The sequence below is a fragment of the Haemaphysalis longicornis genome, unplaced genomic scaffold (genome assembly GCF_048455015.1).
Source record: "Haemaphysalis longicornis isolate Haplotype H1 unplaced genomic scaffold, Haemaphysalis longicornis Haplotype H1 scaffold_4, whole genome shotgun sequence".
NCBI classification, from domain to species: Eukaryota; Metazoa; Arthropoda; class Arachnida; order Ixodida; family Ixodidae; genus Haemaphysalis; species Haemaphysalis longicornis.
Window position 1 is genome coordinate 139,425,371 of NW_027526361.1, and position 13,172 is coordinate 139,438,542.

The window sequence follows — 13,172 nt, forward strand, 5'->3', positions numbered from 1 at the left end:
TTTCTAAATTTTGCAGCGTTCTCTTTCTCGACCAATCAGGAAATTTAGTTACGCACAAAATAGCCGGAAAGTTATGTGTCGATCACCTGAATGCTATAAAAGGCCTTTTTTATGTACGTATTACGCTCTTATGTTATTTCTTGCGTAAGATTTACATCTCGCAATGAAGTTAAAAACTAATTGCCTAATGCATGTCTTATATTCACCAAAATGTTCTCAAAATGTGTATAAATATGAGGTAAGACTAGGAAGCAACTAAACTGAAAGAGAAAAAAAAGGAACGATCAACTGGTTTGATGCGAAAGACACCCGATAGCATTCTCCGATACCTTCTCTTTCTTTGTGCTACCGTTCTGCAGCCTTCCACAGATGTAGCATCTCAACCCCCGAACACAGCCCCTTCCAAGCTGAGGAAGAGGCGATAGCACGTGCGCTTAGCCAAAGGGCCGCCAAAAGTCTAATAACAAACTCTTATCAGGCGTGGCGCAACTTTACCAATAGTCTATTGCATGTTACAACACTTCGAATGAACAAGCAGAGACCACCAACGAGAGAGAGAGAGAGAGAGAGAGAGAGAGAGAGAGAGAGAGAGAGAGAGAGAGAGAGAGAGAGAGAGAGAGAGAGAGAGAGAGAGAGAGAGAGAGAGAGAGAGAGAGAGAGAGAGAGAGAGAGAGAGAACTCTTTAATGTGGGCTGGAGAGGTCAGCTCTGCTAGCGGCAGTGCTTGCTACGCCAGATGGGGATGATTACAATGCAGTGAAGTGAATGTGAGAGATCGGGAAAGCAGCAATAGAGAGAAAAAAAAAAGTTCAATAAAAATCGCACGCAATGTAGTGCAAGGAAAAAACTCGAAATAAAGTTAAGGAAAAGAGATAAAAATTGAGCGAATGGAGCCCAGGAAGCGCAGAGCGCCTAACAAGAAAAAGGAGTCAAAGCGCACACGACGACGCAAACGCGTACAGACGTAGCCATGCGCACAGTGGGAGAATTACAAAGTTTTGTCTAGTCCTGAATCTCGCAAAACGCAGAAGAATTTTTGTCCCTAAATATGATTCATTGTTGTTGTCCCAGGGTCCAAGAAAGTGACACAACTGAAGGCTTGCTCCTCGTCGAACACGAGACAGGCAGCTTGCAGCTGTCACTCGCGCAGCGGAAAATCGCGGGCATATACACAACAAGTGCTCGGTAGTCTCGCGCACAGCGCACGTGGGGCACAGTGGTGAATCCTCCCACCCTATTTTGAACTTTAAGCTTCGGATGTAAGCCACGTTGAGACGCAAACGATGCAGTACACCTTCAGACGCTTTGCTTAGGTCGGGTGGAACACGGAATTTACAGAAAGGGTCAATTCCATGTAGAGGTGGATATCCGCTGCGAGGGTGCTGCCACTTCAACATTTGCTCTCTCCAACCAGTTTGATAGATAAGGGCACAACCATCCTCTCGAGAGAAAGGAAGCTGTGTCGTGTAACGCAGAGAGTGGCCAGCGCTGGTGGCTGCATCAGATATTATATTTCCTTCTATTCCCGAATGACCAGGAAGCCATTGAAGCACGATGTAATGGCCCGCGTGCACTACCGCTGTGTGGATTTCACTGATTTCACACACAAGCTGACTGCAGTGGTTGGACAGCCTTCTAGAGCTTGCAGAGCACCCCGTGAGTCTAAGAAGATCACCCATAGTGGAGCTTGATGTGCACCAATGAAATGAAGGGCAGCCCTTACAGCCGCTAGCTCAGTAGCGGCGGATGATGTTTTATGGCTCAGTTTTTTCCTGATTGTGCACTGGATCGACGGAATCCACACGCCAATGGCAGATGATTCTTCGGTCACTGAGCCATCCGCATAAACGTGGGTGTGGCTTGCGTACGCGGTAAATAAATACTCAAGTGTGAAAAACTTCAGTGCAGGTGCGGGCATGACGACTTTTTTGCTTATTCCGGGAATTGTCGTTATTATATTCGATGTGCAAGTAACCACAGTGGAAATGCTGGCTTCACAGGTCGCTGGAAATTTGCTGGAAGCGAGTCTTTTAATGGGATGCAGTGGTGGCTGCCAGATGATGCGCATGGCACCGAGTGCCGTGGCGTAGTGACGTTCGAAGGCACTCTTGATGTTGAAGCACTGACACAGAGAGGCACCGAGCTTCCCGCAGTGTTCCAATTGTCGACGTGCATTTGGGAAGACCCAGGCACACGCGTAGAGCTCTCGCCAGCACTGAATCTATGACCTTCAAATTTGTAGAAGACAGTTGATTCAGGGCCGGCAGGCTGTAGCGGAGAAGGCCGAGAAAGAATGCTTGATAGAGTCCAAGAAGAGAGGACACGGAGCATCCCCAAGATTGTCCACTCAGCATGCGCAAAATGCGCACAAAAGACAAAAGCCTTTCTTTCAGCTGCCGGATATGAAGGAGTCCAAGACATTGAGCGGTCAAAGACGACGCCGAGAAATTTGTGACATTTGACATAGGGTATCTGCGTACCTTCTACACTGAGCGTGTATCGTGAGACGTCACGCCGAGTGAACGCAATCGCTGCACACTTCTGAGGGGAAAAGATCAACCCGCAGCATCTCAGGTACTTTCGCATCGCCAGGATCGCTCTCTGAAGTACGGCACGAATGTTTCGGCGGTTTTTGCCTGAGGCCCAGATGCAGATGTCATCGGCGTACAGCGAAATATTGACGCCTTGGGGAAGAACCGTTGGCAGGAGTATAAGGCATATGCTGAAAAGAGTCGGACTCAAGACGCCGCCTTGAGGAACTCCATGTGGGACAGGATGCTCGGTCGTTGCGCCATCACTGGTGACCATATAGACGTACCGATGTTGTAGGTAATCGCAGAGCCACTGGAACATACGTCCTCACAGCCATACGAACGTCATCTCTCTTCGGATAGCTTCGTGTGCCACGCTGTCAAACGCTGCCTTGACGTCCAAAAAGACAGCTATGGTGATGTTTCCAGCTGCTTTTTGTCGCGAGATATCCACCGCCAGGGAAAGTATGTTATCCGTGCTGCTTCGTCCTCTCCTGAATCCAGACATCTGCGATGGATAACAACCTCGATTTACAAGGTCCCAAGCAAGCCGTTCTAACACCATCTTCTCCATCACCTTGCCAATACAACTTAAAAGTGCAATTGGCCGGTATGAATCTATATCGGTTGCCGGCTTGCCTGGCTTAAGGACCGCAACGATCCGGGCGACTTTCCAGCTGGCCTCAAGGCGCCCTCTCTGCCACGATTCGTTGTACACGGAGAGGAGCTGATGAAGAGCTTTTGGGCCCAAGTGGCGTAGAGCCAAATACGTGGTGCCATCAGCGCCAGGCGAAGAAGACAAATTGAGATTATTCAACGCCCTGGTGAGCTCTTCAACGGTGAAAGGTTCGTCCATCAGCGTCGCATTTGTGGTGGAGTGACAAAACATGGACACCTCCGAGATCACAACGTTGCAGGGAGAAGTGGTGATCTTCATGCAAAATTCTTCTGCAACACTCACTTCACTAACGCCCTACTGAAGAGCAACCGTCGAGAACGGGTGAAGTGGACTTGACGGGGTTCTTAAGGTGCGAAAAATTTGCCATATACGTGTTAGTGGCTTTCGTGGATCCAGCCGAGAGCAGAACTGGCTCCAGCGCAGTTTAGCGAGTGTGCGGATGTGCTTTTGAACATGTTTCTGCGCACATCTAGCAGCTCGAATGTCGTCCGGAGACGACGTCTTGCGTGCTCGCCGCTCTGCTCTCCTGCGAAGGGCGCGAAGGCGCTCGTACTCACTGTCTATCGCTGATACTTCTTTGGGAAGCAAACAACGTCTCTCGGACGCAGCCCTCGCGTTAGAGATAGCGTCAGCAAACTTTTCATGTGTAGTAAAAGTCGCACTGCCATCCTCCAGGATACCTCTAAACTTCTCCCAATTCATGCTGCACGCTGTGAGTTTTTGCGGACCACCACCAATTCCCTTGATTACTGTGTAAGTTGGAAGATGGTCACTGCCAAAGACCAGCCAGGATTGTATGGGCACCAGCTCATAATTGCATCGCCGGCAGACAAGATCACCAACCTCGTGTCTGGACATTTGACCCGCTTAGCCAGTGCTGATGAAGCCGAGCCCGAGCGCATGCATCCTGTATACATACCAGGAAATTAATTAGCACTATAGGCTCTTCCGTAGAATGTATTCCTTCCCGCACAAATCGCTAGCGAATAACCAGGAAAGATTATTCCCTGCACTGCGGATTAACACCTTCCCACACATCACCAGTCTTCCCCTCTTTGACCGGACACAATTCCCTCAATTTCGTCGCTTCTGTGGGGAGCCTGGGAACCTCATACACACAGTAGGCGGCTGTGACAAGTCCACCGTAGATCCACCCAACATACACCTTTCCATAGAGATTTGGGAAAAAGCCTTGGCCAGCTCCGGCCTGGAAGATTAGTTTCTCTTGATGGAAACGACTGTCGACTCTACCCCTTGAATGAGGACGCCTATCTGAAACTTTTCCTCGATTTATTTAAAGTTCATTTTCCCTCTCTCTGCGAGGGATAATTACTGCTGCTTGTGACTTCACTCAGCTATTATCTTTCGTAGAGCCCAACCGCTCTCACCTGTCGCTGAAGTGCCATTTAGCAAGTTCCTATCTCCGGTGGTTCCCTATCCAATGCCGTCCTGTACCGGGCGTCCAATGAGTCATTAAAGCCGTTCTTTCTTTCTAACTGATGCGTTAGCATATGAAAGATGAGCAGAAGGAAATCGCTTTAAACACCACCAGCCACGCTTGACAGTCGGAGGTTGACGCCGACGCGGGACTGTTTTCGACTTCTAGCAGTGCTAATGATTTCGTGTTAAAGCTAAAGCGCCGTTGAAACAAGGGGTACATGAAAAGCGTAGCAGACCAATCAATTTATTTAAATGCAAAATTATTTGGCTCGTTGTGCGAAAACGGGGGTGCATGCGCGCGTGCGTGCCTAGACATTTGGTGGAACCAAAAAAGATGTTGGGCGCTCAGGCTCTCCTGCGTGCCAAAAAGACTTCCCGCTCGCCAGTAAACTACCTGCCTGCCTGGCTGCCTGCCAGGCAGGCGATTCCTGCGAGGATGCGTGATTTCGGGACGAGGGGCGGCCCGCCACTAGAAGCCCGGGCGGAGAGGGGAGGCGGTGGAGACGCAAAATACTGCACCATGGCGACACTCCAGGGTACTAAAAATTTCTGCAGAAATTCAAACAATTATCTACTAATGCGTAGCATTCCTATACCGCTTGTCCTCAGTGTGAGTTTGTACAGCCAATTTTTTGGTCTTTATAAATCCTGTCCGACCAGTTATCTCAATTGACGCTGTTATAATTACAAATGGAATATTCGTGAAATCTCCAATATTGTGGAAATGCAGGCAGTTTTACGGTTCCCCATTTTCCTTAATTGCTTAATATTTTTCTTATTTTATAGTTTTTCAAAATTTCGTTCGACCAATTATTTCCATTTGCGCTATTATAACGATTACATTTGTAACTCGCGAAATCTGCCTTCTTGTGGAAATGCAGGGTGTTATACGGTTCGCCAGTTTCCGCAATTATTTTACATTTTTTAAATTTTTTACATATATAAATTTTGTTTGACTAATTATCTCCATTTACCCTATATAACGATTACAGGTGGAAATTTCCCGAAATCCTCATTATTGTGGAAATGCAGGGTGTCACACGGTTTGCCAGTTTCGGTGATTACTTTTTTTATTTTTTAGTTTTTCATCAATTTTGTGCGACCAGTTATCTCCATTTAACGCTATTATAGCGATTACAGGTGGAACTCCCGCGAAATCTGTATTTTTGTGGAAATGAAGGGGGTTACACGGTCCTTGCTGTGGGCAGAGAATGGTGCGCATTAAAACGATTGTGGACGGACGGGTCGTCTGCTTAGTAGGACGGGGCAATAGGCAGTCTGCAGGGAGGCTGCCCATTACCAGAAGATTCTAGCGAAGATGCCCCGAGTGGGAGGCGTCGGAGGAACCCGTGTGCTGCCCACAGGTCAGGAGGCTAACTTTTTGCCTTCCAGAATACTGTGGTGTGAACGCATTATTTGGAGACGATGTGCGGCCCGTCACTTGTCGGTGAAGGGAGTGGATCACATGGCTGCACAGTGGCTACGTAGAGCCATGCGTTAGAGCGCAGCCCTTAAGCACCCGCTCCTGTGGTTTCACGTAGTCCCTCAGTGTTGGACTCGTTGTAAACGAGAGAACGAAGACGCCACCGAAGATAGAGCTGGCAGGAAAACGGAGGTTGCAAGTATGACGAACGTGTAAGGGAGAGGGCGTAATTCCGTGACCGTGCGAGACGTGCTTCACAGTGGCGACCCCTTACGAGATAACGACAGAGTATGCCGCGCGCCGTCGTGCATTAGCTGATGACGCGATCACTTCCTGAGGCACAGCATCTATGCGCCGTCGCCGAGAAGACTACAGTTTGCGCTGCACTCAAATTTCGCATTAGTGAGTGTCGTAATCGTCCGTCATTTTCTTCCTCAAGAAAACAACTGCGGGGTATAAAACTGCAGTGTTATGATCCAAGAATAAATTAAATTAAATTATAAAAATGAAAGAAACTAAATCAATAAAAATAAACTTGCGGCCATAAAAAGCAGGGATTTCAAATTCATACAAATATGCAGTCTTATGTGTCCGAGTGAATTTTTCATTTCGCTTCAGTTAATGTTGTAATCCTGGACCTACTATAGAAAACATTTTGCAGTACATTTTACAGTTAAAGGAACTCTTCAACACTTTAGATCAACGCTTTCACTCTTATCTTCGCTTCTGGAAGCACTGCAAAAGTTATAGCTATTGCCAGCACAGAGGAGCAGTGCTCGTCCTAGCAGATACGCCTTCCGTTTCTGCTTCGCTGTTGTGGTTTCATTTTAATGTCGCAACTTAAGGAAAGCCGGCATATAGCCGCTACATGGCTGTAATGACGTCGTTCCAACGGTAGAAGAACGCCAAGACTGGGGAAGAGAGAAAAATATTTCAAGCAAGTTTGTAAGTTATCTGATGGGGACAGAGCAGTACTTTTGTCTGAAGGACTTTCCGACTCCCTGATCTAAGTACTGGATGTGTTGGTTGACTACTTTCTGCAAGTATTCACGATTTCGAACAAAGTTGAAAAAAGTGTTGCAGGGTTGCTTATTTTTGGCCAAAACAAACATTTGCACAAAAAAACCTACATTATGGCTTTGTTTTTGAGAAGGAAACCTGACAAGGAAACGAAAACCCAGCACAAAAAAATTAACAGAAAAAAAACACGCTTGCTTTTTTTTTCCCGAACCCGTTCGAACCCGTTTGAACCGGTTCGAACCGGTTCGAACCGGAACGGAATGGTGCGCAGGAACTGAACCCGAACCGAACCCGAAAGGCTTGAACCCGAACCCGAACCGAACCCGAAAAAATTCCGGTTCGACACCCTGGATGGGAGTTTAAAACCGGGGGATGGGGGCTAACCCATTAGGTTAGTGAAGGGTAGGGCAAATAAGTAGAATAACACAGGCAAGTTGGTTGGTGAAAACCAACGTCCCGATACAAAGAGAGGGCCTCTAATCATCATCATCATCATCCCATGGCAGCCCCCGTTTGCCCCCACTGCAGGGGACTAACCGTGGACTGCTTTTTGATACATATGGAGCATTTGGGGAGTTTCACAACTGATGTACACTGAGTAACTCTGCATATGTGTTTCCCGTTCCCCCTGCTGCTGCTGCTGCCCCCAGGTACGGCTTCAACAGCGAGGGCCACGAGCGGGTGTGGGCTTCCCTGCAGGGCACGCGTGCCTCGTGGCGCACTCCCGTGGGCGTCAACCTGGGCAAGAACCGGGCCAGCGCAGACGCGGCCGACGACTACGTGCGCGGGGTGCTCCGCTTCGGCCAGATGGCCGACTACCTGGTCGTCAACGTCTCCAGCCCCAACACGCCGGGGCTGCGCGCGCTGCAGAGGCGCCGAGACCTCGAAGACCTGCTGCACAGGGTGTGGGCATGCATGCGTCCTTGGTTCACGTGGCCGCCGAGGTTCTGCTGTTGGGCCACAAAATGTTCTCCATTTGCTGCCGTTCATCATTATCGTCACCAAAAGCCTGTTTTATGTCTACTGCAGGGTGACGGCCCCTCCCATTGAGTCCCAACTGCTCCCAACGTGCACTATCCAAATATCGGCATTCCGTTCCCAGATGCAGTGTAATATAACGTATATTATATAAAGCTATAACGTGATATGTTGTATAATGTGTTACAAGATATGTTATATAAAGGTATAAGATGTAAATTGTAATATGAAGATATAACGTATGTCGTGGGAGCCGCAAAAATCCGCACTATAAGCGGTACCGCACGATAACCAAAACATGCGCGAGTCCAACCACATTGCAACCGACCCCTCAAGTCATCCTATATTTATTACCACTCAAACGCAAAGCACTTAAAAACAAAGGCATGGTGTTTATTTCACTTTTTTTTTTACATAAGCCGTTGCTGCAGTGTCTTATACATTGTAAGTGCCGTTTTACAAACGATAAGCACAGCTGTAACTTCTGTTGTGTGTGTGTTGAAGGACCATGGCTTTGCCAACGTTTCCGCTCTCCACCACGCGTCGCCCCAAGATGAACCGATCACATGACTGAAGCACTGGGAAGGCTACCGATTGGGGGAGAGTGGCTGGAGTAGAAGGAGAGGGCTTGCTTGGCTGGTACGGGCTGATGTGGTTGGCATCGTAAAATTACAGGAGGCAATGCAAAAGCTTTGGCGACATCTTGCGATGGCGATGGGCGGGATGAAATTTCAGCTGTTTTGGCAGTTTCGGTTTCGTGTCTGATTGTAACGCGTAAGCGATTTTTCGGCCTATTTTTCCGGAACAAAAGTGCGCGTTAGAATCGAGTAAGTACAGTATTACCCAAGTAGCACTGATTCTGTCATTCTCTCTGTCGTTCTTTCTGTCGTAGCCCTTTCTTTGCGCTGCATATTTTCACGACAGAACCACCAGCTCGCCTGCCTTCCCGTTTCGCTGACTCCAAAATTGTGGCATGAGGAACACCGCTTGGAATCGTACCAATTGCATGTCACCCAAAAGCTGCATTTTGGAATATTTTTTGTTGATTCATTAATTCCTGTCATTTTTCCCACCACAAGCCTCTTACTAAAGCTGTGGCCACAACGTGAAGTCAAAAAGTGCACAAAATTCGTGGGCGTCTCAAATTTAGTGCAGTTTTTCACTTCACATTAAAGAGCCATGAAGAGAAAATACAACTACGTGTAGTTTGAAAGAACTAGGATTCAGTATCTCACTCAGCTTCATTACAGCCACAAAAGATGTTTTTTTAACGAAAAAAAAAGCAAGAAGTATATAAAAACTTTCAAATTTTGCGCCACAGTGATGTGTTATGAGCAAGAATGATGTCATACGGGCCAACAATAAAACATAATTTTCAGTGCGTTAACTGCACGTTAGCATTCAAGTGATGCGGTCAAATGGAACTAGAGGCCCCATTACAGACGTCCAGTCATGTGTCGTCACAACAGATCAGTTAGGCGGCCACCAGTCGCACAAACAAGGTTCCGTGACGTCGTAGAAAAGTTGCGGGAAATTGGCTTGGGGGTCGCGACTGCTTCACACGTTTTCTTTCATATCTCCGTTATTTGTTGGAAGATAGCGATGATATTGGTATCATTGTTATCGGGACTAAGCAGTCTTTCTAATAAACCCAACTTGTATATTTTGTCTTCATGGCTCCTTTAAAGATGCACCAACTCGCCCACCAACAAGCTCCTCTGAACTGCTGTGGTCACAAGCCTGAGCATTTCCGGTGATGACCTGTCTGTGTGTGCCCTGCTGGCAGGTGCTTGAAGCGAGGGACAGCCTGCCCAGGAGGCCGCCCGTGCTGGTCAAGATCGCCCCCGACCTCAGTGACCAGGAGAAGGCCGACATTGCAGCCGTCATCACGGGAAAGAAGGTGCGCTGCCTACGCGCACTGTGTGGCCGCTCTCTTGCACGAGAGGAGAGTCTCTGTCTGCTCCTGTGGACTCGGGTCATACTGTGATACCGGGCTGCCTTTATTGCCCTTACGGAACGTCTTCCCGGCTATGTACCTCATTTACTCCATTCTAACCGCCCCCTTTATTCTATGATCGCGATTGCCAAAGTGCTTAGATTCCCCCACTTTTTTTTTTGTGGGAGTATGTGGACGAAATGGCCGCAGGGAGTAATGTTTTATTTAGCAAACATTAAAAATAGACACGGACAGTGCCTTTTTCAGTCCCCCCCAACCCCCCCTCCCACATGCACGCACACACACGCACACACACAAAAATTGCCAGGCCGCCACTTACACCTGATACTCAGTCACTCTCACTGCCCCTCTAGTCCGTCGCACCACTTCAGCTGTTCTTAGTATCCCGCATGTCTTCTCTTCCGTCGAAGTGGTTTGTATTAGAACATTTCTTAAATGACTTGGCCACAACATAAACTTGACCGATTGATTGATTGACTGTAGGGTTTAACGCGCCGACGCTACACAGGCAATGAGGCACGCTATAGTAGAAGGTTCCGGATTAATTTTCAGCACCTGGGGATCTTGTGCCAAAATCTCGTACACAGGGGCGTTTTTGCTCTTCGCCTCCATCAGAAAAGCGGCCGCCGTGGCCAGGAATCTTAACTCGCGTCCTCGTGCTCAGTAGCACAACGCCTTAGCCACGGAGCCAGTACAGCGAATCACAACATCAACTAGGTCCTGTTTCCACGCATCTGAAATCCACCTTGCAATGGTTAGTGGGGTCGCTTTATGCAGCTTTCTAGTTGTGAAGTGTTTCAAATGCAGCAACAGAAGGCACAGTCGCACTAGGCTCAGTGGACACAAGCATGCGCCTCCACTCAAGCCTGGCCATGCATGAGAAGTCGGAGATTGCACCGCTCTGACAGTTGTGGCTCAACAGAGCGAGCAAGTGCGGTTCGGGCGTTGCGTGCTTCCTCACAGAAAAGCGGTGCTTAGACTTGCATGTAAACTATTCTCCAAACTTTTGAGAAAGTCTGGGAGGATGCTTAGAATTGTGAAAACTGGTCTTAAACCTAAAATGTTTATGTTTACATTTTTGATGATAAAATTTGGAGGACATACCATATGTAGTTGTCCACTTTGAATGTAGATATAAATTTTGTTTTTGTGTAAACCAACAACATTCAAATTTATTTTGATTTCTAAATTCAATTTTTTGAGAGTCTTTGTAAAGAAACTGCTGGAGGGATGCAGCTGAACAAGGTACCACTGAACTGTGCACAAATCAAGGAGTGCAGTAAGACTAGCATTATCATTCTATCTGGTCTGTAGGAGTTACACCCATTTGGAGTTTGGGCTCAGAAGGCTAAACCGGTTTGGCCTTCTCAAAATCCAAATCAAATATCAAATAAAAAAAGTCAAATATAAAAATCCAAATAAATTTCAATGTAGTCGTCTTACACAAAAACAAAATTTTGTATCTACGTATGTGAAAAGCTACGTATGTCCTCCAAATTTTATCATAATAACTGTAAGAGTAAACATTTTTGATCAAGGACCCAGGTGCCCCCATCAAGTGGCCTAATGTGTAGTGTTTCACAGGGAGGGAGAAAGAAAAATCACTTCATTTTTGGAGCAAGGTGGCATAGGAATGCGTGCTGGCCACCGGCCGAAAACTGGCGACGACTGTGGCGGCTCAGTCAGCCGGAAGCAGTTGCACGCGTGGCTGCGAGCTTCCCAGCGCGTCCTCCTCTCGCTGCTTGATGCTGGAGGTGGGGGGAATCATTTGAAAGGACACGGCCACATGGCATGGGTGAGAGTGTCCAGGGAGTCGCAGAGGGAGCAGTTGGGAAAAGGGAGGGGTGGATCTTGTGCAGGAGGGAACGGCTGGCAAGGGAATTTGTCTGGGGGAGTCTCCACATGTGCTCCCGAGCCTTGGTGAGGGATGTGTGGGCAGGGGGATAGTGGCAGCGAGAGAGACTGTAATGCTGCGTGGCTTCTTTGGTACGACAGCAGTCGATCGCGAGCCGACCGCTGTGGTGTGGAGCAGGAGTGAGCTCAGCACAGCTAGTAAGTTCTCGTGCTGCTTTGTGGGCCACCCTGTCGCCTCCAGCCCAGTGTGGGCCAGGGTCCAGACAATGTCGACTGGTTGGATAGAGGGATTTTGGAGAAGTTTGAGTGGTGTAGCCAAAATGCTACCGCGAATGATGTTTTGGATGGCCGTCTTCGAAGCAGTGATTATAATGTGTGGTTGTGACTATTGCCACCACCTCTGCAGTTGCGGGCTGAGAGGTGCGTAAGATGAGGGAAGTGACTGCGGGGAGAATTGGGGTGAGTACAGTGGAACCCCAACAATACGTCCCCCAGTATTGCGACGACCCGCTTCTTACAACGGATCACCATGGTCCTGGCAAACTCCGCATAAAAACAATGCGTTAAAAAACGCAATTATACAACGTTCGGGTGCACGCGGTCCACTTCATACGACAGACCCTGGCGGCGTTAAACCAGCATTTTCCTAATCTTTTATACCACTTCGCCGCCTCGCCTTGACCTTTCTTTATTCTTAACCCCTGTTTGACGCTGCATGATGTGCAAAGGTCCGCGTGCGAGCCAGACCCCTTGCTGAAGAGACGCAAGCAAGCAGGCAGGTATTGGCAGGAGGGAGTTACCCTCGACGGCCCCAAGCAGCAGCAGAACACCTACACGCCAACTGCGAGAAGTTGAGGTCCAAGTGGCGGGCGGGCTGCGAATTTGGATCTCCCGTCAAGCTGACGAATGTGAAAACAGATACGATGCAACCCACTGGCAGTCACCAAACATCCGCTTTCCTCACCCACTCGATCCAAGTTTCTTCCTTTCACGGCTCTCTCTCTCCCCCTCTCTCTGCTTGTCAGTGTCTTCCAAAGCTGCGTTGTCACCCCAATCTATCTTTCCCGCCTTTTTTAGGTGCCGAGCACTTTAGGGGCTCGCCTTGTCATTGTAGCTCGCTGTAACGCTCGATGTCAAGCGACTGCCGGAATCAGGCGCCACAGCGACATAACGGACCCAAGTATGGCCCGGTGCTCCAGCCGCAGGGTGTCCCACAGAGGCTTCAAAAGCCAAGTCGTTTATATAGTCATGAGCGTTTGAAACTCGTGAACCGCTGGCGCTTGTCATTCAT

The 13,172-nt window shown here is 48.4% G+C and overlaps 1 protein-coding gene across 1 annotated transcript in view; it reads left to right on the forward strand.

Moving 5' to 3' along the window:
• Dhod (dihydroorotate dehydrogenase 2) overlaps positions 1–13,172 on the forward strand; it is a 31,009-nt gene that overhangs the window by 8,468 nt on the left and 9,369 nt on the right. Inside the window, 2 exon segments of the mRNA XM_077707770.1 lie at positions 7,743–7,995; positions 9,857–9,970. Coding sequence (XP_077563896.1) covers positions 7,743–7,995; positions 9,857–9,970 — 367 coding nt within the window.